Source organism: Furipterus horrens, unplaced genomic scaffold, assembly GCF_987537825.1.
Source record: "Furipterus horrens unplaced genomic scaffold, mFurHor1.1.pri manual_scaffold_4, whole genome shotgun sequence".
Taxonomy (NCBI): Eukaryota; Metazoa; Chordata; class Mammalia; order Chiroptera; family Furipteridae; genus Furipterus; species Furipterus horrens.
The window spans coordinates 23,684,107-23,711,124 of NW_028327174.1; the positions used below are offsets into that span (position 1 = coordinate 23,684,107).

Below are 27,018 nucleotides of genomic sequence, written 5' to 3' on the forward strand. Positions count from 1 at the left end.
CTCTCTCTCCTCCCAATTCACCCTCATGAGAATCAAAGAGCTATCATTGAAAGTTTGGAAACATTTTTTATTAATCTGTTATATAAATAGGTGGCTAGATGAATGGATGGGTAGATGTAGAGATAAAAGGATGGACAGATACATAGAAAAATAGGTAAATAGATAGATAGAGACACTTCATCTAGTAGAAGGTGGTAAAATATGTACTGAGAGTATTGGCTGCCATTTTTCTAAACTGTTTTTAGAATCTTCTGGCACTAATCAACGTATGAGGGCAAATTACAAACTTATAATGATCCCTTAGCAATATGAGAAAGAAGAAAGCCTTGGTATGTTGAATATAAGAAGAATAAACCTCAATATGTTCTCAGTTTTGCCACTTATTAGTTGTTTGTACTAGAGACATTTATTTATTCACAGTGGATGTCACTTCCCCCTCTGTAAAATGAAGCTAATAGCACTCACTTCACAGGATTGTTGTAAGAATTAAATAGGCTACTATAAAGAGTTGGGAAAAAGTAGGTTTACAGTAATTAGCACACAAAACAGTTTATTCTTATATTATTTATTAATTATTGTATTAATTTCCAAATGAATAACTATAAACCTACTCTTTTGCCCCATCCTCTATGTACATGCTTTGAACTCATAGTTGAAACTCAGAATGATTTTCTCTTCTTACCAAGTGTTGCCCTGGTTCCTGCCAGTCTTCTCCCCAAAGGTGCTATAGGAACCATCTTGATGTTTGTAGTTCAGTTGTCTCTGGTAACCTGCAATAAAAGGTTCAAAGAAGTATTATACAAAGGCAGGTTAATCTGTAGGTGCAGGCTGATGTATGCAAACACCACTGACATTTGACAGTTTCATATGTAGCATCTGTCACGCTTTTATGGCTATTATGGATATGTTAGAATGTGACATCTTATTTGATAGTGGGAAACTTTTAATATCTACAAAAATCACTATTTTAGCTTAATTCCAGTGATATAACACAAGCTTAGGGGGAAAACGCAGTAGAGTAACACAGTAAACTTCTTTATCTCACTTACCACTGATGAGATAGCCAATGGCTTTAGACTTGATCTCCGAAGTCAACTGTTGGGTTTCATTCAGGTAGTTCAAGACATAGATGTTAGGAGCAAAAAGGACCATGTTTTGTTCCCCACAGCCATAGGGCATCTGGAGGAGATTCTGTGTATTTTGCATAGCAGAACCTAGTATGTCACCTGGGGAATGTAAGATTAAATGTCATAGTAATTTAAGTTTATCTGTAGCCAACATTATTAAAGACAAATAATTTTTATATTGAAAATCATATACTCTATCATTTAGGCAAGGAAAAATTTATATTTAGAGAGTGAGCCTCCCAAGATCCTATATAAATAGACATTATCAATAAGTTGATATTTAGCACACAAATATACAGGTAAAACGTATGGTGGCAGCTCTTTTGTCCCATGTTTCCTAGATGCAAGATGACTCACCCAAAACTGAGAAAGAGGCCCTGGCAGATCCTTTCACCACATTTTGTGGGAGCTTCAGGGATAATTGCTCAGATATCTCAGTACCTTTGGAAACAGACAATCAATATCAAAGGATGACACCTATTACAGCAATATAATGCAGTGGTTAGGAACAGGGTTTTAGAACCACACAGCCTCCATGTGATTCTGGCCCTGCAAACTATTAGCTACGGACCTCGGAAAAGTTACTGAACTTCTTCCTAGCCTAACTTGCTCATGTGATGATTCAGTGAAATAATACATATAAAACATGTATGAATTAGGTAAGCCTCTGCAATGTCTTAAATCTCCATGCATGTGAACAATTGTTATTCTTGTTATTATTACATTTAGCAGTAGCATTATGATGTCTTTTTGAGGAACCTTGTTTTCAAGGAATAAGAATTTTGACTTACAATGAGATTACCTTTAACAGTCCAACTTTTCTTGGCACTATGTATGTGACTTCCTAAGTCTTTTCTCTCTCTCATTTTACTATGTTTTGTATTGCTGTGCACAGTAGTTCCCGAAAAGAAAGTTAGGAGCTGGTGAAAATCTATAGTTCTCTGAATTAATTGTATAATTCTCTGATTTTATTAGCCTCTAATTTTATGTCTTAAATTGGTTGTTCTTAAATGACGAGGACAGTGTTGTACATATTATGGACATAGAACTAATATTAATGTAACAATGTAACTTAAAAGCTACAACTGTTTCTTAATGCCTATGTAACTTTAACAACATATATATATATGCAATACCGCAAAATCCCATAATATAGAGAAAAATCCGTGATAAATAATTAAATATAATTTTTAAAAAAATCCTGCGATACAGTGAGGCCGTGATAAGTGAACCGCGATACAGAGAGGGACTACTGTATTTTATTATTAACTTTTTAATTAAATATGTCCTATTACAATTGTCCCAGTTTTTCCCCTTTTGCTCTCTTCGGCCCATCCCACCCCTCCTCCCTGCTCCCACAGTCAATCTTCACCTTGTTGTCCATATCTATGGGTCATTCATACATCTTCCTCGACTAAGCCCTTCCCCTTCTTTAACCCTAATCCCCCTCCCACACTCCCCTCTGGTCGCTGTCAGTTTGTTTCTTGTTTCCATGCCTCTGATTCTATTTTGCTTATTTGTTTGTTTTGTTCATTAGGTTCCTCTTGTAAATGAGATCCTATGATATTTGCATTTTGCCACCTGGCTTATTTTACTTAGCATAATATTTTTCATTTCCATCCATGCTGTTGCGAAGTGTAGGGGGTTCATTCTTATTTTCTGCTGCATAGTATTCCATTGTGTAAATATACAACAGTTTTTTGATCCACTCATCTACAGATGGACACTTAGGCTGTTTCCAGCACTTGGCTATTGTAAACAGCGCTGCTATGAACATAGGTGTACATAGGTCCTTTTGAATTGGTGTTTCAGGATTCTTAGGGTATAATCACAGCAGTGGAATCACTGCTGGGTTGAAAGGCAGATCCATTTTTAGTTTTTTGAGGAAATTCCATATTGTTTTCCACAGTGGCTGCAACAGTCAGCATGCCCACCAACAGTGCACTAGGGTTCCCTTTTCTCCACACCTTTGCCAGCACTTGTTTGTTCATTTGTTAATGATGGCCATTCTGATTGATGTGAAGTGGTATCTCACTGTGGTTTTAATTTGCATCTTTCTGATGGCCAGTGATGTTGAGCATTCTTTCATATGCCTGTGGGCCCTCTCTCTGTATGTCCTCCTTGAAGAAGTGTCTGTTCAGGTCCCTTTCGCATTTCTTTTTTTTTTTTTTCCTTTCACATTTCTTAATTGGATTGTTAGTCTTCTTGGAATACGAGTTCTTTATATCTTTTAGAGATAAAACCCTTGTCTGAGGTATCATTGGCAAATATGCTTTCCCATATGGTTGGATCCCTTTCAATTTTGATGATGTTTTCTTTAGCTGTGCAGAAGCTTTTTAATTTGTTGCAGTCAGTCTCATTTGTTTATTCTTTCCTTTATTTCCCTTGCCCTAGAAGATATATAGGTGAAAATATTGCTGTGTGGAATATCTAAAATTTTACTGCCTATGGTTTCCTCTAGAACTTTTATAGTGTCATGGCTTACATTTAAGTCTTTTATCCATCTTGAGTTTATTCTGGTTTATGGTATAAGTTGGTGGTATAGTTTAATTTTTTTTTGCATGTCCCTGTCCAGTTCTCCCAACACCTTGTTGAAGAGGCTATATTTACTCCATTTTATGCTCCTTCCCCCTTTGTCAAATATTAATTGACCATAGAGACCTGGGTTTATTTCTAGGCTCTCTAGTCTGGTTCATTGATTTATATGTCTGTTCTTATGCCAGTAGCAGATGTTCTGATTACAGTGGCCTTGTAATATAGTTTGATGTTAAGTATTGTGATTCCTCCTATTTTGTTCTTTCTCAAGATTGCTGAGGTTATTTGGGTCATTTTTGGTTCCATATAAATTTTTGAAATATTTGTTCTAAATCTGTGACATATGTCATTGGTATTTTAATAGGAATTACATTGAATCTATAGATTTCTTTTGGTAGTCGTCGGCAGCCGTCCGTCTCGAGAGACGATGGTAGTATTGACATTTTAATGATGCTAATTGTTTCAAATTCATGAACATAGTATATGTTTCTATTTGTTTGTGTCTTCTTTAATTTCTTCCCTTCAGTGTTCTGTAGTTTTCCAAGTATAGGTCTTTTACCTCCTTGGTTAAGTTTTTTTCTAGGTACTTTATTTTTCTTGTTGCTATAGTAAATAGGATCTCCCCCACACCCAGTTTCTGTTTCTGATATTTCTTTGTTGGTGTACAAAAATACCTTTGTTTTCTGAATATTGACTTTCTATCCAACGATTTTTCCAAATTCATTTATTACATCGAGTAGTTTTTTGGTAGAGACTATAGGGTTTTCTATGTAAACTATCATGTCATCTGCAAATAATGACAGTTTTACTTCCTTCTTTCCATTTTTGATGCCTTTTATTTCTTTTTCTTGTCTGACCAATGTGGCTAGAACTTCCAATACTTCGTTGAATAAAAGTGGTGAAAGCAGGCACCCTTGTCTCATTCCTATTTTAGGGAGAAAGCTTTTAGTTTTTGCCCATTGAGTATGATGTCGGCTGCAGGTTTCTCATATATGCCCTTTATTATGTTAATGTATGCTTTGTTTATTCCCACTTTGCTGAGTGTTTTTATCATAAATGGGTGCTACACATTGTCAAATGCTTTTTCAGCATCTATTGATGTGATCATGATATTTGTCTTTCATTTTGTTTATATGGTGTGTGATGTATATTGATTTGAGAATATTGTTCCATCTTTGCATCCCTGGGATGCATCTCATTTGATCATGTGTATGATCATTTTTTAAAAATGTGCTTTATTGTTTATGCTATTACAGTTGTCCCAATTTCTTTTCTCTTTGTTCTCCTCCACCCAGTGACCCCCCTCCCTCCAGTTGTCCCCCCACCTTAGTGCATGCCCATTGGTTGTGCATATAGTTCTTCTCAACATCTTCCTGTCTACTCCACTCCCTCATATTATGCTTCTTAATTCCTGTACCATCTCTCTCCCTTTCCCCCCTTCCCCTACCCCACTGTCCTCCCCCAAGAATGTTCCCCATACCTATAATTATTTTCCCACTCTGTTGCCTACTTAATCTGCCTTTGTTTCAATTCCCTAGCTTCTGTTGTTGGTTGTGATACAGTTTTCATTTTAATGTTCATAGTTTTGATCCTCCTCCTAAACAAGTTCCTTTAACATTTCATACAACAGTGGTTTGGATCTGACGAACTCTTTCAGTTTTACTTTGTCCTGGAAGCACTTTCTCTGCCCTTCTATTCTGAATGACAGCTTCACTAGATAGAGTAATCATGGTTGTTTATTTTTGCTTTTCATTACTTTGAATATTTCTTGCCAGTTCCTTCTTGCCTGCAGAGTTTCTTTTGAGAAATCAGCTGATAGTTTTATTGGGACCCCTTTGTACATAATTCTCTTCTTCTATCTTGCTGGTTTTAAGATTCTCTCTTTATCCTTAATTTTTGACTTTTTGATTATAATGTGTCTTTGTGTGGTCCTCCCTGGGTCCAGTTTTTTTTGGAACTCTCTGTGTTTCCTGGACCTGTAAGTCTATTTCCTTCCTCAAGTTAGGAAAGTTCTGCTTCATTATCTTTTCACAAAATTTTTCAATTTCTAGTTCTTCTTCACCTCTGGCAGCCCTATGATTTGGGTGTTGGCCCGCTTATAGCTGTCCGATAAGTTTCTGAGCCTCTTCTCATTTTCCTCACTTCTCATTTCCTCTTTCTGCACTGGTTGATTGTTTGTTCCTTCCCTGTGTTCTGGTTTGTTGATTTGATCCCTGGTTTTCTTGCCCTCACCGCTAGTTTCATATGTGTTTTTGTTCATTTCAGCAGGACTAGCCTTCATTCTTTCCCCGTCTTGTGTAACCAAAGCTCTGAACTGAGCCTCAGAAAGATTTCCTATCTGCTGCTTTATTAGATTAGGTATTTGCTGTCTGGTCAGCTGTGTCACCAGAATATCTATCATGGTCTTTGCCATCCTGACCATTTTGTGTTTACCTTTGCTTCCTGGGCAGGGCTGTCACACTTCCTACGCTATAGGGGGCAGAGCCCCATGCACTCCTCCCAGCCAGGCGACCCGTCTCACCACGCTGTGGCGTTTTCTGCAGGGGTGGGAGTCCAAGATGGATTACTGCTGTTCACTCTCCGCTGAGAGACAGGGAGCCTGCTCCTCTGTCCCCAACCCCTCCGGGCCTCACAGTCCAAGGCAATGGAGGTCTGCCTTCCCTGGATTTGGAATTGCAAGCTGACGGGTCTGGTCTGCAGCTGGGGGTGCTCCCCAGGCACTTCTTGCCTCTCCCTAAATACAGGTATCTGTGCTTAACTGCTGTCCTGCCTCCATCATTGTTGCTGCCAGAGACAGCACAGCTTGAACTCTCCTCCTCAGCTTCACCCCTCCTACCTGTCTGGATGAGCACCACTTCTTTATAACATCATACATTGGACTTCCATTTATTTTCTGGAACTTCTGGTTATTTCTGGTTTTGCGGTAGTTGTATTCCTTCTTAGTTGAGGAGGGAGATGGAGCGTGTCAGTCTCGTATGATCTTGTTAATGTATTGCTGGATCTGCATTGCCAATATTTTGGTGAGGATTTTAGCATCTATTGATCTGTGGTTTTCTTTCTTTGTTGTGTTGATCTGGTTTTGGAATTAGTATAGTACTGGCCACATAAAAAGAATTTGAGAGTCTTCCCTCTTCTTAATTTTTCTGGAATAATTTGAGTAGGGTAGGAGTTAGCTCTACTTTAAATGTTTGGTAAAATTTACCTGTGAAGCCATCCGTTCTGGGGCTTTTGTGTGCTGGGAGTTTTTGATTACTGCTTCAATTTCACTAGTTGCTATCATCTATTCAGGATTTCTGCTTCTTCTTGGCTCAATTTTGGAAGATTGTATGTTTCTATAAATTTGTCCATTTCACCCATGTTGTCCAATTTCTTGGCATATAGTTGTTTGTAGGAATTTCTTACAACTTTCTGTATTTTTGTGGTTTTGGTTGTAACTTCTCTTTCATCTCTGATTTTATTTCTTTGGGTCCTCTCTTTTTATTGATGAGTCTTGTTAAAGGCTTGCCAATTTTGTTTATTTTTTCAGAGAAACAGCTCCTGGATTTATTGATCCTTTGAATTGTTTTTTTAGTCTCTATATCATTTAATTCTGCTCTGATCTTGATTATTTTCTTCTTTCTACTCACTCTGGGCTTTGTTCTTTGTTGTTCCTCTAGTTCTTGTAGATGTAGGGTTAGGTTGTTCATCTTAGAATTTTCTATCTTTTTAAGATAGGCCTGTATTGCCATGAACTCCCCTCTCAGTACTGCCTTCGTTTTGTCGCATAGATTTGGGGCCATTGTGTGTTGATTTTTATTTATTTCCATAAACGTTTTGATTTCTCCCTTGATCTCATTGTTAACCCATTTATTATTTAATAGCATGTTATTCAGTCTCTATGCTTTAAGTGTTTTTGAGTTTTTTCCTTGAGGTAGGTTTCTTGTTTTTAGCCATTATGAACTGAGAAAATGCTTGATATGATTTCAATTTTCTTGAATTTGTTGAGGCTTTTTTTGTGTACTACCATATGGTCTATCTTTGAAAATGTTCCCATGTGCACTTGAATGTATATTTTTCTCTTTTGGGATGAAAAGTTCTATATAATTAACTAAGTCCACTTGATGTAGAGTGTTGATCACTGCCACAATATCCTTGTTGATTCTCTCTTGGAATATCTATCCATTGTTGACAATGGGGTGTTAAAATGATGACTGTGTTGTTGTCAATATGTTTCTTGAAGTCCTCTAAGATTTTTCTTATGTATTTAGGTGCTCCTATTTTGGGTGCCTATATATTTATAAGGGTTATATCTTCTTGATGGATTACACCCTTAAGTATTATGTAATGTCCTTCTTTGTCTCTCTTTATGGCCTTTGTTTTGGAATCTATTTTGTCTGATATAAGTATTGCTGCCCTAGCTTTTTTTTCATGTCCATTTGTTTGGACTACTATTTCCATCCCTTCACTTTCAGTCTATGCAGATCTTTTGTTCTGAAGTGGGTCTCTTGTAGACAACATATGTGTTGGTCATGTTTTCTTATCCATTTGGATACCCTACATCTTTTGATTAGTGCATTAACCCATTTACATTTAAGGTTATTATTGATAGGTACTTACTCATAGCCATTTTCCCCTTGTACCTCTGTTCCTCTCTCTTTCTTCATTATCTTAAAGCAGTCCCTTTAGCATCTCTTGCAGTGCTGGTTTGATGGAGATGTATTCTTTTAGTCTTTTTTTTTTTTTTTTTGTATGGGAAATTCCTTATTTCACCTTCCATATACTCTACCCTTGCTGGGTAGAGTAGTCTTGGTTACTGGTCTTTGCTTTTCATTACTTGGGATATTTTTGCCATTCCCTTATAGCTTGAAGTGCTTCTGCTTAGAAATCAACTGATAGCCTCATTATGTTTTATTTTCAAATATTTTAAAGAATATTAATTGTGCTTCAAACTTATCATGACTCTGCTCTCTTTTTACCTAGTCCTGTAATTCTCTAAGCTTCTGTATCCTGCTTTGTTAATGAGCAGCCATTGGGCTGTGAAGGTAAATGCTAAAAGTGAACAAAGCCAGTCCCAGTATTAGTCTTCTGTACCCACAATCCATATTAACCCATTCTCTTGGGCTCAGTGTTCCTATCTGAAAAATGCATATAGAGAAATAGTATTATGCCAAATAGGATGAAACATTCTGAAATTATGGGAGGTAATATGTATGAACATGCATTGTACAAACTTGAAAAATATACCCCTATCAGGTGCTGTTTTTAGAATGATTATGAAGATGAACTCTTACCTGAAGCACAGGTCACAGAGTTGAAAGTCTTTTCTTGCTCAATACCTTCAGGCTTGGATGAAAAGAAAAAAATGGAGAAGAGGGATAAACATCTAAGTGACCGAAGGACAACCATAAATTCATTGCTTTGAATGTGCTTTTTACACTGAATGATGTTTAACATCCTTATTATCAAATTAGTATGAATCTGTAAAGCATTGAACAACCAGAGATATTGACCGAGGAGAAAATGGTGTATAATAAGGGCGGAGAATGAAATGTAATACAAGTGCAAGAAATACATGAATCTTACAAGAGAGATAGGAACCAAGAAAAAGGAAAGTCTCCAAACAATATATCAAATAAGTATTTCCAATAAGCTATCAAGGTTATCTGGCATGGTTTCTTATATACTTTTATGATAAAAAATTCAATTAGTGTTATCAGATGAATTGTGTGAGCATGATAGCAATTATCATTTGCTATCTCAAGAATGTCCATACTGTTTTTTATTGTTACTATTGTTAGGGGGTCAGAAAAGTATTCAAAGTGATAGAGACGGACTTACTTCCACCAACAAGGTTTTGATGACTGTGTCTTTCCTCCCAATCTCAGGGACCTCAGCAATCTCATTTCCACACTGCTCTAGAGACTGAACTGACTCTGCACTCACTGAGAAGTTCACATTCCCTAAAACAAAGAATGTAGAAAATATGAGTGCCCATCTTGACAGTAGTCCAAGTCATTGCTAATAGCTGAAAATGAATCTATGCTCTGTAATCAACTCAAAGGTCTGCACTTTAACCTTACAATTGGCTTGAATAAGAAGGAAAGCTGAAAACAAAACAAAACAAAACACTCAAGGCTAATTCTTGCTGGATAACCAATACCCAAGTATAATAATTGTGGGGCCCAGGTGCGATGAAAAAAGTGAGAGAGGGCCAATTTGGGTAGCAAAAGAAACTATGATGTAAGCAGTGCTCAGAGATCCACCACCCTTGTTGACTGGCAAACATTTTGGGGTAATCTCACTCACCCAGAGTTTTAGGAGTTATAGCCCAAGACAAGGTTTGCCGCTCATTTACACAGATGCAGTAGGATTCTTTTCCTTCTTTGTTTTGGGTTGCAAGAAAGGCTGTAGAGGCTTCCAGTTCCACACTGACCTATCACCCACAAGTGAGATGTAGAGATGGAAGTTATCAGAATATGGAGAGACACTGGATGCATGGAATTGGGGCCACATGTGAGATGCAGCACTAGACTGGGATTTGGAAAAAAACTATGACTTTCCTGTATGCTTTGGGAAGCATGCACATGGCAATGACATGCATCAAGTCTGATTATTTAGCAGGAGGAACTGGCATTTAAATTAGGGAAGTTTGGTGACATCTGCAGATATTTTCCCTGGGAGCACTATGTCCTGGTTTCTATCTTCCGGTTCTTACCTCCTGTGTAGATTTTCTTTCTCCTTCTCCTACTTCCTCCAATATATATCATGTCTATTTTATATAAGACATAGCAAATTTTGCAAGGGAAGGTTCCTGAGCTAGAGAATATTGCATTACAAAAGGGATAATCTCTACACAAAACTATGACATAATTTGCAAGTGTTGTAAGAGAAGTTACAAGTACATATTGTAGGAGCGTAGAGACAAAGGCTTAAAGAATGACACCAATGAAATTAAGAAAACTGAGTTTTGTGTCAATGTCAAGAACTTCCCTGTCTAAAAGCTTATCTTGTGTCAGGATTCTGCAAGATTCAGGAAATTTAAAAAAAAGATATGTGGGTTGGTGATTTATGGTTTCAGTACCTATAACTCATATGTCATTGTGTATCTTTCTGAACATGTCCCGTCTTGTTTAGCACTATTTATTTGCAATATTAGCACATAATTTTCATAATTATCCATAGTCCTGGGAACAAATTAGGAGGTGACTGATCAAAGAAGTTCACCTTCATTTTTTTCTTACCCGGATGCATTTGGGAAGGTAGTTTAGGACAGTAGCCTTGAGTGTGAAGGCCTCTCCACGGATCACAGAATAGGGCATCGTGAGTTCGACAAAGAAGGGCTGGAAGGCTCGGAGAGAGGCGGGAAGAGAGAGACCAAGTCCAGTGTCATTGGACAGGCAGAGGGCCCCTGCCTTCCACTCAGTGATGGTGTCAGGGACTGTTACTCCTACTTCAGCCACACCTGATGAGCTGGGAGGATGGCAATGTGAAGAACAGAAAGTGAGCAGGTGAAATGTCTTTTCTCAAATGAGAATCAGTATGTGTAAATATACTGTTAAGGATGAAATCTACTTAAGGGTTCATGTGCAAGGGATCACATGTACCCTAGATTATGTACTGGGAACTGAGGTGGGAAACTAAAAAGGATTAAATGGTGTCTCTTTCCCTTAACAGTCCATAGACACATTACATGTGTGTATTATAAATAGAAATATTTGAATGAGGTCCAGTTTGGTCCTTAAGCTACCCTCATTATTGTACAATCCCCAAAAGCATATTTAAGATTCATGATCCAATGAATAAACCATCACTTACACAGGCTGATTTGTTTATATGCTTATTTCAATCTTGTCTATGAAAGGATCCCTGGATGGCATTAGGCATTACAGAATTTGAATATTTTTAGTTCCCATGTCTGTTTTTTGGCAGTTTCAGGAATAATTATTTTAGACTTATTCAGCTCTGAAAGACAATTATACTAGCAAATTCATACAATAAATGTGTTTTTATTATGTCTCTCATAAAAGGGTAAAAGGTTAAGACAATTATTTAACATTTTTCAGGAAGATTATCTTAGAGTTGAAAATGCTGGAGGGGCCACATAGCCTCACCTGTAGCAAACAGAGTAGAGAGATGTTACTTACTCCACCACTGCCAACTCCCAGATCCAGGTCTCAGGAAAATAACTCCGCACCGTTTCAGAGACAGGCTCTGGACTTTGAATATTATTTTCCGGTATTACATCATGTGCATCAAATTGAGGAATATCTTGACTCCCCGGAAGTCCTAAACCTGCACCTCTGAAACCTAATAAAATAAGAGAAAACAATAACCTAGTCAGGAAAAAGGCACCCATTTATTTTATGGTACATGTGTGTAAGACCTAGAAGGGCAAATTTTCAGTTTTCCTAAGAATTGTAGATGTTTGGAAATAACTTGTTGAGTCCACATTCTTTGAGGAGAGAGGAATCTTTTTTAAAGGGAGACATTCCATGTATTCTAGAGATGGCCTAATTTTATGTTAATGCAGGCTGGAAGGACAAGATACCTTATAGATGGCTTTATGGTTTGTGGAGGCAATGGCAGGTTTTGAAGGTTAAAGAGTACTTTTTTCTCCATAGGAAAGCTAAGCAGAAAAAGTAAAACTCTATTTAGGCAACATGAGTGGTGGTTGTATTGGAAATTGTTTGAATTACCACTGGAGTGAATAGAATTTAGTAACATAAATTCTGTGTGTTTTATTGAATCTTATAAACTCATTTCTCTCTTTTTTTTCTTTCCATTTCTCTCTTGAAACAAGGTTAGAGCGTTAGATTTTATTCTATTTGTTTGATGGAAAGGAGAAGTGAATAATTCAAGATGCCAAAGAGATATTTCCATTTAGAATATCTCTATGGCTGAGGCAAGGAAAATATTTACAAAAGAGAGAGGGTAGAGAACTAAACATAAAGAGTACTGGTCCATGTTGGGCCTGAAATCTTGCTTATAAATTGAGTATCAGTTAGGCTCTCCATTTAAGTATTCCCTCTTATATTTCAGGATTACCTTGTGAAACCATTTATAAGAGAAAACATTTTTCCAGAAATTTTTCTTTAATATTTCTCTCAACTATTAAAAGCATTAATGGTAATTTCTTTAATAAATATCATAGTTTCTTTCCATCATGTCCTTGTCCCTCATCTCCCTCATGTCAAGCGGAAGCCATCTCTGTCTCTAACTTTGATTTTTCACTGATGTTCTATTGTCCCTGTCTTTATTCTTATTTTTAATAGTTAAGTGTCTAAGAGGGTGATGCATCTAAATGAACTATTTCCCATTTCCTCCCCCTGATATCAAAGACTTTCCAACTTCTCCAGCTATTACAATTAATACACCATGGCGTGATGCCTCATTTTAACTTCAGTTATTGGATGATGGCTATATCCTCCTTATTGTCTCTTATTCTCTATGTCAAACTGACTCTCTACCTATTCTTTCACAGTCTCCATGTTAAATCGGATTCTTCCTCATCCTCATGCTACAATAATAAATTCTACTTTAAGTGTTTTAAATTTATTTGCCAAGACAAAATCCATTTTTTCTCCTAATTTTCATATCTCACTTCATTAAAATGTGTTGATCCCTGGACTCACCCACTTACCTTCTGTTCCATTGCTGATTACAAAATATATTCAACTGGATTTTCTCTTCACAACTTAAAAATAACCACTTAATCTAGGTTGTAATAGTTGCATTCATTTTTGACCTTCACTATTCTCAAGCAAAGCAAAAATTATAAAACTTATTTTCTTCTAAATTTCATATCTAGTGTGATTCTTCTAAGAAACATTAAATCATGTAACTCCTCTTCTGGAAATCTCCCCATCTCACTCAGAGTAAAAAGTCAAATCCTTATGATGATCTACAAGACCCTACACAACCTGACTTCAATTATTTCAGTAGTTCTCTCACCAAATGTTCTTACTTTATTTACTCTGTTCCTCCTACACTGACTTCCTAACTTTTTAAAGAACAGTCCAAAGAATCTCTTGCCTGAGAGCCTTTGAGAGGCACAATAGTGAGGTAATTAAAAAAACACGAATCTAGAGTCAGACTACTTGATTCAAATCCCCATTCCCCCATTTACTTACGAGCTGATTTACTTAACCTTTCTGAGTTTAGTTTTTCCATTTCAAAAATGCTGATAACCACAATAAAAGAAATGGTAATATGTGAGTGATGAAGGTGTTAGCTAATGCTACAGTGGTAGTTTTACAACACATTTCAAATCAATACATTGTACACCTTAAACTTATACAATATTATCAACATATGTAACTTATATCCCAATAAACCTGGAAAAAGATGAAAATGAAGAAAATGGTGATAAAAGTACATACCCTAAAAGAATTAAGGAAATCTATTATTTTATCTCATCTTATCTTAACTAAACTTATTTTATTTTTATCTATCTAATATCTTGGTATTTTCTATTACTGTAGTTGCTTTTTATGACTGCAATACTCTGCTTCCAGATAGTGATTTAGTTGGGTCTCTTCCTTCTAGTCTTTGCTAAAATTTTACTCTCTTGGTGAGATATTCACTGATCACCCTATTCTCTATTTGAGTTTTCTCCATAGAATTTATCACCTTCTAATAAACTATGTGATTTACTTGTATATTTTGTTTACATTTTCTTTATCCTCATTAAAATATAACTTTCAGACTTCCAGCCAAGATAGAGGTGTAGACAGACACACTGTGTCTCCTTCCACAACTAAGAAGGAATACAACTACCTCAAAACCAGAAACAACCAGATTTCCATAAAATCAAACTGCATGGAATCCAACAAAGATATAAAGAAGAAATACTCATCCAGACAGGTAGGAGGGGCAGAGCTGGTGCAGAGAGGACGTGGTGTGGTGGTGGCAGCAGCAGCAGCAGTGACAGGCTATCAGAAAGCACAGTTACATGTTTTAAAAAGTCAGAAGGGATACCTGGGGAGTGTTCCAAGTTCCTCACCAGACTGCGAAGCACTGGGGAAAGTCAAGCCTCATTACTTCGGACTGTGCATACCAGTGGGGGTTGTGGCAGAGGCAGAAACTGTCAGTCTCTCAGCATAGTCTGCTTGTCTAAAGGGCCCCCATGGTCCTAGAACATCCGCAGACCCATCCGCTCTGGGAAAGACAGCCAGGGCAACAGCTAGAGAGGCACCAGTCCCATATGGAAGTGGGAGAAGTGCCTGGAAAAGAGATGACTGCTGGGCAAGCAGCATTGTTCCCTCTCAGACCCCTCCCCCACATACAGCGCCACAATGTGGTGAAAGGGGTTGCCCTGTACTGATGAATTCCTAAGGCTCCGCCCCTTACAACATAACAGGAGAGACAGCTCTACCTAAGACACAGAGGTAAACATACACAGGAACCTGTCAAGATCAGGAGACAGAGAAGTATGTCCTAAAATGGGGAATGGATCAAGATTCCAGTGGGAGAACTAAGCAATGAGGAGACAGCCAACCTAACAGATGCAGAATTCCAAATACTGGTGATAAAGATGCTCACAGGCTTGACAGATATGCTTAAGTATGGCAAACGTATAAGAGTAGAAGTGAAGGCTATGCTAAGTGAAACGAAGAAAAATCCACACAAATCAATGTTAAAGGGAAGAAAACCAGGGTTCAAATCAATGATTTGGAACATAATGAAAAAAAAAAAAACGATCAACCAGTATAGAATGAGGAAACAAGAATTGAAAAAAATGAGGAGAGGCTTGGGAACCTCTGGAATAACTTTAAACGTGCTAACATCTGAATCATAGGGGTGCCAGAAGGAGAAGAAGAGCAAGAAATTGAAAACTTATGTGAAAAAATAATGGAGGAAAACTTCCCAAATTTGGAGAAGAAAATAGACATACAAATCCAGGAAGCACAGAGAGTCCCAATCGAGCTGGATCCAGAGGGGGCCACACCAAGACACATCATGATTAAAAAGCCAAAGGTGAAAGATAAAGAAAATCCTAAAAGCATCAAGAGAGAAGTGGAAAGTTGCCTACAAAGGGATGCCTATAAGACTCTCAGCTGATTTCTCAAAAGACACTTTGCAGGTAAGAAGGGACTGGCAAGCAGTATTCAATGTGATGAAAAGCAAGGACTTACAACCAAGATTACTGTATCCAGCAAAGCTATCATTTAGAATAGAAGGGCAGATAAAGTGCTACCCAGACAAGGTAAAACTAAAATAGTTAATCATCACCAAGCCATTATTATATGAAATGTCAAAGGGACTGACTTAAGAAAAAGAAGATCAAAACTATGAACACTAAAATGACAACAAACTCACAACTATCAACAACTGAATCTAAAAAATAAGAACAAAATCCAAATAAGCAAACCAGAATAGGAACAGAATCATAGGTATGGAGATCATTTGGAGGGTTATCAGATAGGAGGGGGAAGGGGGAGAAATGGGGAAATGGTGCAGGGACTAAAAAGCATAATTGGTTGGTACAAAATAGACAGGGGGAGGTTAAGAATAACATAAGAAAGGATGAAGCCAAACAACTTATATGCACCACCCATGGACATGAACTAAGGTGGGTGGGATTGCTGGAGGGAATGGGGGTTCTGGGCAGAGCAGAGCAAAGGGAAAAATAATTGGAACTACTGTAACAACACAATCAATAAAATATACCTAAAAAAATAAGGTGCAAACAGGTAGTCACAGAATAGCAATGGGGCTGTAAAATGCAGTAAAGGAAATGGAGTAGCCAAAGAACTTATAAGAATGACCCACTGACATGAACAGTGGTGTGGGACTTGCCTGAGGGAGCAGTGGGTGCTGGATGGAGGGGTGTGAAGAAGGAAAAATTGGGACAACTGTAATAAAATAATCAATAAAATGTAATTTTTTAAGTCAAAAAAATATAACTTTCATATAGTTGAAGATTTTTCTTCTCAATATTTGTTATATATCCACAAGCTAGGCCAGTAAGTATTTAATTAATATTTATTCAACACATGAATAATAATATCTGTCATATTTGTAACCTAGTTTTTACTGTTTCAGGCACTAAAGATTTTTATCATTGTCCAGCATAATTTTACTCTTTTTAAATTAACCTTCATCTTCCCCCATCCACCTCTATCTCTCTGTCTCTGTCTATCTCTCTCTGGGGTCCTAGGGACACTCTTATAGTTATATTCTCCATATTTACTGTTCTTCATCATCAAACACTTTGAAGTTGCATGATGACTTCCCAAACAGTTATAGGAATGAATTTATGCTCTTCAAATTATTTTCAAGAACTTTCACTAAATATCCTAGTTATCTTAGCTCTTACATTGCTTCATATACCCGAGTCATTTATATAGCTACCCATTTCAATCTCCTTTGTATATTCATCACACATTTTATAAGTCACTTTTTCTGCTCTATATCATATGCCTAAAATTCTTTTCTTTTTAACTTCCAAAAATTTCCCTTTCCCTTAAACTTTCATGGTATAAGCTCAAACTTCTTTCTGTGTAACTTTTAGGATTATTTTTCTTTTCCTTAATCTCTCTCATTTATAAAATATCTTAGTTACCTGACAAAATCATATTTACCATTACTAAGAAACTGTTTGGAATTGGTGCTATTGTTGAAGGTTATACTTGGAGAAAACTGTCCATGGTCTTTTAAAAGTGAGCTAACAGCATTGCTTTCTGTAATACAGAGTTGGTTTATAGATGGATATTAACCCCACATGGTTAGTACAATAGGTTCAATGTCAAGGAACCCAGAAAAAAAATTTTAAATGGTCAAAATTCTTAATTTATATGTGATATTTATTTTATTGGGTATTTTGAAATGCCTTGCAGCACCTCTAATCAAATTGCTTCAATTTATTAATGAAGAACTTGAGGCTTAGAAAAAAGGCATTCCACACCCACTTTACATATAGGACCTCTAATTCATAATCAAAAACTAAAAAGAACCCTGGCTGCTGTGGCTCAGGGGATTGAGCGTTGGTCTGTGAGCCAAGTGTCGCTGGTTCGATTCCCAGTCAGGGCACATGACTAGGTTGTACTTAAGGTCCCTAGTTGGGGGCACGAGTGAGAGGCAACCACACAGTGAAAAAAAAAAAAAAAAAAAAAAAGAACTAAAAAGATATGAATATTTATGAGAGATGGACATCAAGAATACTTTGGAGAAAAGATAGCCAGAATCCCTTGAGAAAGGGATGAAAAAAGCTAAAATAATGGGCTGCAAGTGTACCTGGAAATTGTACAGATGTTTTAAGGGGGAAATTGAAGGGCCTAGAAAAGGGCTTCTTTATGTGATGTTTTATTTTCATGTTTTTTGGCCCTGGATTATGAAATATTCTGCCATATTTATATTGTTTCTTTTCACCAGTGACTCCTTTTCTCCTCCTTTCTATTCTTTAAGATATAGCATCTCTATGAATGTCTTTTCTGATTCCATAATTAGAATTATTGTCTTTTTCCATTATAAACTTGCTTTTCCTCTCTTATAGTATATTAGAATCGTGTATTTCATCTGAATTTGTGCCCTGAAGTGTCTCACTCATCTAAAACAAACAAACAAACAAAATTCTGACCAGTTCTGGCTATGTCATTTCCCAGCTAAATGATCTCAGCAAAAAGTATTTTACCAGAAGAGAAGGCTGCAATATGTATCTCATTGTACCTATCAGTTATTTATTTATTTTTTTACAAAGTATTACTGCTGGATGTAACACATAAGTAAAAGCATTTTTTTACCTTCATTTAATACAGTATTTCTTATTATTGCTGGTCCTGCGTATTGGTAAGGCACTGAACATGACTGTGGATTTCGGATTTTAGAGTTTGTGAACACCTTTAATCCCATGCCCTGTAAAAATGACAATTCAATAAATTTATAAACTTGATTAGAAAGCATGAAATATATTTTCCTTAGAATTTCCCTATGTAATTTCAATAACCTTAATGTTATATTAGTCCTGTGGACAAAAAATATAGAATGGTAAAATTACAGTACTTTATGGCTTATTAGAATTGTATAACTGGTTATCTTTTTAAAATCTGGGTATAACTAAGATATCTCAATGAAATGGCAGACATTATGCTTAGCCCTGGCTCTAACTCACTGTCAGACTAAACAATTAAAAATTTATTTATATATGTATATATATATATATAAAGTTTTACTAACACTGAGACTTTCATAACTAGTAAGAATTTTACCTTTAGGAAGCTATACATATCTTCTCCATTGTTAGTTTCTTGGCCATAGGTATAAATATAAATACACGCTGCTTGTTCTTCCTGCTGGTCCACATTTTCAGGGATATAATTGAGGTCCTTTATAGCAAGAAGATTATATACCTGTAGCAGTGGAGATATTAAAGACAGCATTATTACCTGCTTTTGTTTTGAAATATCCAGTGAACTGAGAAAAGTATGATAATTATCTCTTTTCTGAGTATCTTAATGTAGTTGGTACCTTAGGGATAATAAAATTTTTCTTTAATTTAATAGTGTTTTTTGTTCTAAATATGTAAAACCTACTTGGGAAAATACTGCCACTGAATAATAAAATCTTAAATTACCATGGATTAATGAAAACTTCACTGTAACTTTAGAGATAAAACTAGACCAAATATAGGAGAGATCTAACTTGCTTCTGTGTTGGATGAATAGTCAATGCCCTGAGAAATTTAGGTAGGAATTATTGGCATCTGTTAAATTATTTCTATTTAACTTTATTCATGGATAGGAGAACCACATAGGTACATACATGACTATATATCATCTCTATTCAATAGAACAATGTCTACATAATTGTAAATAGGTTATCTTTTGAAACAAGAAGGATGACGAATGAAAGAGTCCTGGGTATTTATTCCTGATCCTGAGTAAGGCTGGGTCCTAATTAAAGAACTTCCAACATTTGCTTGCCTGGGTCTCAGAATTGCTATAGACCAGTAACTCCTGTGTGCCTCTTGTTTGCCCCACTTTAAAAAACAGGAGTGTTCTTTAACAGATGATTGGATAAAGAAGATGTGGTACATATATACTATGGAATGTTACAAAGCCATAAGAAAAAAGAAAAGAAATGCTGCCATATGTGACAGCATGGATTGATCTTGAGAGTATTATACTAAGTGAAATACATCAGGTAGAAAAGGACAGGAACTGTATGATTTCACCATATGTTGGATATAAAACAAATAGCAACAAATGAACAAACAAAAACCATATAAACAAAAAAACAAACAAAAAACTAGTCATAGAAACAGAAAATAGAATGGTGGTTACCAGAGGGAAAGGAAGGTGGGAGAAGGATGAGGAAGGTAAAGGGGTCTGTTATAAGGTGACAAAAGGAGACTAGACTTTGGATGGGGTGTACAACTAGAGTATACATCTGTCACATTATAAAGTTGTACAACTGAAACTTATACAATGTTATTAGCTAATGTTATATCAATAAATGTAATTTAAAAGATAAAGAAAAAAATAAAAAAAATCCAAGAGTGTCAGTATGCCACTTTTGCCATTGTATGTTGTGTGTGTGTGTGTAGGGGGTAAATAACTTTTGTATACTTCCGTTAAAGGCCTTTATAGCTAGTGAAACTGTACTTAAGGATCTATACCCAAAGAGCATCATATGCACCTAGATCCAAGTTAAATGATGAGGTTAAGTCTTTGAGCTGTTGCTATTTTAGTATGAGACTTGTAGGAACTTTGGGGAGAAAAGTGAGTGCATTTTTACATGTGGGAGGGTCATGAATCACTGGACATCAGAGGGTAGACTGTGCAGACAGCCTCCCAATAATCTCTGCCTTTTGGTATTCATGCCCTAGTTCCTCCCACAATGAGTAGAGCTGACATCTGTAACTAGTAAGATTTTGTAGTAATGATGGTGTATGAATTGCAAGGCTAGGTTGTAAAAGATATTGCAGTTTTAGCTTCTCTCTTTGACTCACTTGTTCTGAAAGCAATTGCCTGTCATGCTATGAGGACATTCAGGCAGCCCTATGGAGAAGTCTGTTCAGTGAACAGCTGAGACCTCCTGCCAGCTGTTGGAGAAACACATTTTGGTAGATTTTCCGACCTCAGTCAAGCCTTCAGATAACTAAAGCCCTGGCCAACATGCTGACTGCAATCTCATGAGAGATCACAAGCCAGGGCCATGGAGGTCCATCACTTCTGGATTCCTAATCCACAGAAATGCTTATTGTTTGAAGCTACTAAGTTTTGGGGAAAATTGTTATACATCAGTAGATAACTAACATGACGCCCCTTTAAACTTCTTTATTGACTTTTGTTCCTGCATAGAAGAGCCAAATAGGTACATAAATGAGCATGTCCTATCTATATTAGCTGAACCAATGTTTTCCAGGTTATTTTCAAAGCAAGTGAGCTTAAAGAATTTTACAATTTCAAAAGCCCAAATGTTCCATTTTGTTCATAATTCATCCCCACCTGTATAACACTCAAAGCTTTGTTATGCAACTGGGACAACTGTTAAAGCTATATGATCAAACACAATAGGGTAGACATAAAATAATAAGAAGCAGACCAAATTCCTTCAATAGAAGCTGCAAAAAAGTAACTTAGAATAGACTACCGTAAACACGGAATGTAAAAACCAAAGCATGTCTCCAAAGAAAGCACCCAGAGAGAAAATTCTCTTGTTTCAGGTTAACTTCCTGATGTTATTGTCTAATTCAAATAGATAAATATGGTCATTGTCTTCTATGTAGTAATTATTATGCTATGAGGAGATATTTTGGTCTATTAATAACATACTAATTAAGGTTGAGAAGAATTTTAGTTATACTTTCCATTTTGAAGAACATCAATTTTGATGATTAAAAACAGGGTTGTGATCCTTGATATAGCAATCTTACAGTTGAAAAAATTTTTAAAAATGAATCCAAGGTTTTTTTAAAAGAGTTATTTATTTATTTTTAGAGAGAGGGGAAGGGAGGGAGAAAGAGAGGGAGAGAATCATCAGTTTGTGAGACAAAGATCGGTCAATTGCCTCTTGCACACCCCCAACTGAGGATCTGTCCTGCAACCCAGGCATGTGCCCTGACTAGGAATCGAATCGGTGACCTTTCTGTTCACAGACCAGCACTCAGTCTGCTGAGCCACACCAGCCAGGGCTAAAATTTAATATATAGATCTAAAGTTTGAAAAATAGAAACTTGAATAAACCCCAAAGAAACTGCAGTATTACTAATTTATCTCCCGAAATTGATAAATAACAATACCTCCTAAATAAACAAGTTAATTGTTCCTTTTAAATATTGATGCATGAAGCAATTAAAGCTATAAAGTTTGCAAGTGATAACTTCTTGACAATGATATACTTCCAGTAACATATCATTTTACTTGAATTATACTGAAGAAAATTTAAACTATGAATAATCTAGTTCTAAATTTTCCCCTTCTGCTGATAGATTTCTCTTCAAAAACCCCGTGTTTGAGAAGGGATTAGTCAAAGAACGCATATGCATGACACAGACACAGACAACAGTGTGATGCTGGCCAGAGGGAAGGGGAGTGGGGGCTGGGTGGGGGTGGCAAAGGGGGGAATGCGGAGATCTGTAATAATGTTAACAATAAAATGAAGTTAAAAAATATTTTCTCTTTTGGTTAATTATTAACCAATATTTCCCCTGAGTCATATATAACCTTTTATTATTATTTCTCTCAAGTCACTACTCTACAAGGACAAGGACTGTCATATATTTACTGCTATTTCCCTGGCTCCTGCAACAGACCTAGTTCATGGTGCAATGGTGATGATGATGATGATGATGATAGCAGTGAATCAGTATGGCACTCCAAATATTACCATTATGAATTATATAATTCTAGAAAAAGGCAGTGACTTAAAATTATTATAGATAACTTGTGAATTACTTAGTACCAGTTTTACAGATTTCAAGCACTCTAGAGACATACATTATTACATCCATTGAAAGTTCATGATGTATGCTCATATTATAATTTTATAAAAAGCTTAATTACTCCATTGAGCAAAAATAGAGTAACTTATTAATTCATTTTCTTTTTAAGCATGACCTATAAGCAGTGAATCTTAACAAAATTTAACTTTCACTAAGATTATTGTACAACAATGAGTAATTGGAGTTTAGATTTGATTTCTTACAGAAATAGAAGTTATATCATAAAAGAGATTAAAGTTTGTAAGCAATTTCAGAATGATGTCTCAGCTATGTCACTTCTGGGTAAACTTGCACAAGTCTCTCAACTGTACCAAACCTTAGTTTTTACATCATAAAATGGGGCTGTTACTCTCTGGGATGTCGGAAAGATTAAATGAGAAAATGTATGAGAGAGCTTGAGAAATTATAAAAAGCTAGACAAATGGTAGATATTTTTATTATATTCTTGTATTTTACTCTCAGCAGGGACTTCTTGCTCTGAGCCCCTCATATGGCCCTTTGTAACCCTTGAGTCAGAGGAAACTCACCGAGGACGGGGAGAGCTCTGCCTCGGGCCTCATGAGCAGCACACTTTGGTCCACTGCGCGGAGGGCACAGAGGGACTGAGGAGAAGCCGTGACGCGCAGGCGGGCCTGTGAGGCGGGAAGACTTTGTGCTGGGCTGAAGCTCAGCTCCACCTGTGAAACATGCAGTAAAAGTCATCCAGCACTTCTATTTGTGTGATCCTGCAGAAACTCACATTTTCTTAGTCATCTTAACATTTAGCTTTATATGACTATGTTTGGAAGTCTCAGACAGGAAAGATCCTTTCTTCATCTTTCCTTTGCTATTGAAAGGTTGTGTTTTCTAAGGATCAATGGATGATAATAAGAGATAGATAACTTGTTTGAATTTTAGAGGTCCATCTTTACCTCTGATTCATAACAGAATATTTGTATTCTTCAGGTTTTTGAGATTTTTGTGTCATAACATTTTACATACCTCACACAATTGAATCAGTGGAGCAGAGCACCATGGACACAAAATTAAGTTATGTTTTATGTGGAAACAATTTTGTGTAATTGAAAAAGTATTGTATTAGCTGCCGGGAGATTTGGCTATGCCAGTAATTTGCTGGGAAACTTTGGACAGCTCATTTTACTTTTCTGGGCTCATTTCTTTTCTCTGAGGTAAAATAGGTGGCTTCTATAATACCATTTATTTATTTTATGCTAAAGACACTTACCTTGTTGTTTAGGCAGTTTTCAATCTCAAAACGCTCTGAATCTCCAATAACTTCTCCATTTGGGAAAATGGTAAAGATGAACAATCGTGCAATGGGAGCAATGTCCGACGTCACAGGGAAGGATAAGGAAAAACTGCCTTTTGTAGAGCATTGAGAGAATGAGACAAAATGGTCATAGGTCAGAATGCTGATAATAGGTCTTATCCAGTTTAGTACTGTGCTATGTATTCAATGACTTGATCTCTTTAATGCCATTGTGGTTAATTGGTAAAATTAATAGGCTAATGTCTCTCTTCACAACTTCATTTGTAAAATAAGTTAAAGTTCCTTACACTCATGTTTTTCTTTATCTGATTTCACACCCAACTTATGCCTAAACCAACTTAAATATGAATACCTCAAAATTATTCTGCTGACACACACACACATACACACACACACACATACACATACATATTAATTTTGTGTCCTCTTTCTTAGTATAAAGGGATAATGGAAATGATTTTCCCATTTTTGAACTTTCACTGAGGTATAAGGTGGATGTGTTAGGAAAAAAATGGGGAGACTAATTGGGAGGTACTCACCGTCTCGTGGCTCTACAGGCAGTGCGTGTTTTCCTGATCTGACGATACCTCCCTTAGCCATGACCTGAAATGAAAAATGGCAAAAAAAAAAAAAAGAACTTTTCTTGAGCTCACACAACCTACTTTTGATTGGTGAGCCCGTGCTGGAGAGAATCAACCTCATGAAAATCAAAGAATCAAGGGAAACATAGATGAGAAAGCAAGATGGTAATGCAAGAGTAATTTTTACATTACTGGCCCCATTCACCATGTTTGTCTACTGATAAACTCCAATATATTCTGTGGCTTCAATCTTACCAGGTAATAGAAAATGACCTCCTTCAGTTCCCCAATGGCCGGCCCCTTGAGTATATAGCGTGCCTTGATAATCTGTGTTTGGCCACAGGGAAGGGAACTAGTCACAGGCTCCACATGAATATAGCTTCCACTTAAGGAGTAAACTTGATGTGCAGTGTGAAAAGCTGTCTCGTGTTCTTCTTGTAGCCATGCGTAGCTAAAACACATGCTAAATTGCTGATGGTAGGCCTGATTAAAAACAGAAGAATGAGGAATTAATATTGTCTTAAAGTTCTTCATGTTAACCTCCCACCAAAATGTATAGTTAATATCTTGTGTCTTCTAGTCTACAGTATACTGTGCATCTCCCTTGGTCCTGTTGACCACCAACTAAATGTATTGTCAACCTCTGAATTTACACAGATTTAAAAAATTATCTACAAATGTATCTCTTTCACCCTGATTCCTCTAGCTCATCACTGATTTGACTCTTCTTCAGCTCAGAGCCAGAGGGAAAATAATGTCCCAATTAGAATGGTTAAATCTTCAGATAATAGGAGTCCCTTGTAAGTTGGTTTAATTAAAATCACATTATAGATAAACAAACTATCTTACTACCTTATGCGTCTCAAAATTCTTTATAAATAATCCTTAGCAAATTAGCATTTATGTCTCATCATTATTGACCTCTCATTTTTAAAGTCTGTATAGTTTATGGACCTATAACTCTTGGCAATATTGCTTAGCAGTTATTTCCATTTATTTCCCCATGCAGTAGTGGCTCCTTAGCTCTTTTCTGGGTGCACTTACACTTTTCCTGAATTTATTAGGTGTATTTTGTGGACCCTCCTATTTGCTCTAATAATTAAGTTCCTTTGCAAAAAAAATTATCGCACTTAAATAAATCAGACTAATAATTTACAGTTCTTTTAACTTCTTAGAAAAATTTCAAGCAAAGCGACACTGTTTATCCACCTTTTCAATCATAGGGAAGAACAGGTATCTATTACACAGAAAACATTAAAGATGATTACATATTTTTAAGTTGAACTAACATGAACCTTGGAAAATACAAACAATTTATATGGCATTTATCTAAGCTAGAATCAATAAATCATAATATTTTATTATTGTTTGGCTTGAAATTACAAGCATGAAAGCTTTTTAGATTTAGAAACCTCTTTATCCTATTCATTAGGCAATATATAAGTGTGCATGTGTGGGGAGGTTCTAATCATTTAAAAAATAAGTAGACATGGAAAAACAACATAAAACAAATTACATGAATTACTTATTGAAGAACCGATAGTTTAGGAAAAAGACCAGTAATATTTTTTGGATAATACATAAAATTCTAAAAATAATTCTAATCAAATTATCAGGCACTTCTATAGTATCTCTTCTAATGTCTTTATTATTTTAAATAAAATTTTCATATCCCCAACTTTATCCCGAAGTTGCATAGCTTCTTAATCTGTGTGCTTCTTCACTTCTTAATGTATGACTCACTAAGGTTTCTCTTTGTCTTGAAGTCTTTTTTATTTCTTTCATACTTACCGTAAGATAAAGTCTGCTAGCCAATATATTGGTCGTATTAATTGAAAACTGAGCAAGACCCTGTTCATTGGTAGTTGCGTTAGAATGATAATTGGCTTCATTTGAGGAAATGAAGATGACTTTATTGGGGATGGGCACATTCTTTGCATCCACCAGAAGCACCTAAAGGAGAAAAGTACTTGCTAAGTTATAATACTGAGAGAAAGAAGAACTCATGGGAACAGACTGTTTTGCTGCCATAACTTAACAAAAACCAAAGAACAAGAATCAAGTTTTCCTTATTGACTGCAAAGCTGTTTCCTTCCATTTGGATCCTCATGTCTTTCTGTCTCCTTTTTATAATCTGGATCCTCACTTTATTTTTGTTTTCTGAAACAAATCCACAGAAAATGTTTCTTTTGAATAAAATTAAATAACTATAAAACTGGTAAAAACTTAATATAAAAAATTATTATTATTTGTTCATTTTATTATTTTTAACATATACCCTGAATATGAAAATAATACCATATTAATAGCCATAAACTTCACACTGTTATAATTCCAATGTTAGAAATTAAAACAATTTATTCACTTATTTTAAGCAGAATAAGAGATATAAAGAAGGATACTGACAACACTTTGAGAGTCATTTGTGAGAAATTCTCTTAAAATTCTGATGCTGGTTGGATAATGGCAAAAATATACTTATTTATTATAAAATGGGTGGGACAAGGGGCTTGACATAATAACTAAAATATTACATTAAGCATCCTGATTAGTTACATGTCAAAAAAAGAAACTACTTCTGAT

General features: G+C 36.1%; 1 protein-coding gene across 1 annotated transcript in view; it reads right to left on the reverse strand.

Moving 5' to 3' along the window:
- Nucleotides 1-27,018, reverse strand: part of LOC150011341 (pregnancy zone protein-like) — a 50,689-nt gene that overhangs the window by 11,163 nt on the left and 12,508 nt on the right. The window contains exons 11-25 of the mRNA XM_090272835.1: nt 26,227-26,388; nt 24,691-24,918; nt 24,394-24,457; nt 23,810-23,946; nt 23,112-23,261; nt 18,848-18,988; nt 18,361-18,494; nt 11,786-11,941; nt 10,883-11,111; nt 9,948-10,074; nt 9,480-9,601; nt 8,933-8,984; nt 1,485-1,568; nt 1,050-1,226; nt 683-770 (exon numbers count right to left, since the gene is read on the reverse strand). Coding sequence (XP_090128961.1) covers nt 683-770; nt 1,050-1,226; nt 1,485-1,568; nt 8,933-8,984; nt 9,480-9,601; nt 9,948-10,074; nt 10,883-11,111; nt 11,786-11,941; nt 18,361-18,494; nt 18,848-18,988; nt 23,112-23,261; nt 23,810-23,946; nt 24,394-24,457; nt 24,691-24,918; nt 26,227-26,388 — 2,051 coding nt within the window. The remainder of the gene's footprint in view (nt 1-682; nt 771-1,049; nt 1,227-1,484; nt 1,569-8,932; nt 8,985-9,479; nt 9,602-9,947; nt 10,075-10,882; nt 11,112-11,785; nt 11,942-18,360; nt 18,495-18,847; nt 18,989-23,111; nt 23,262-23,809; nt 23,947-24,393; nt 24,458-24,690; nt 24,919-26,226; nt 26,389-27,018) is intronic.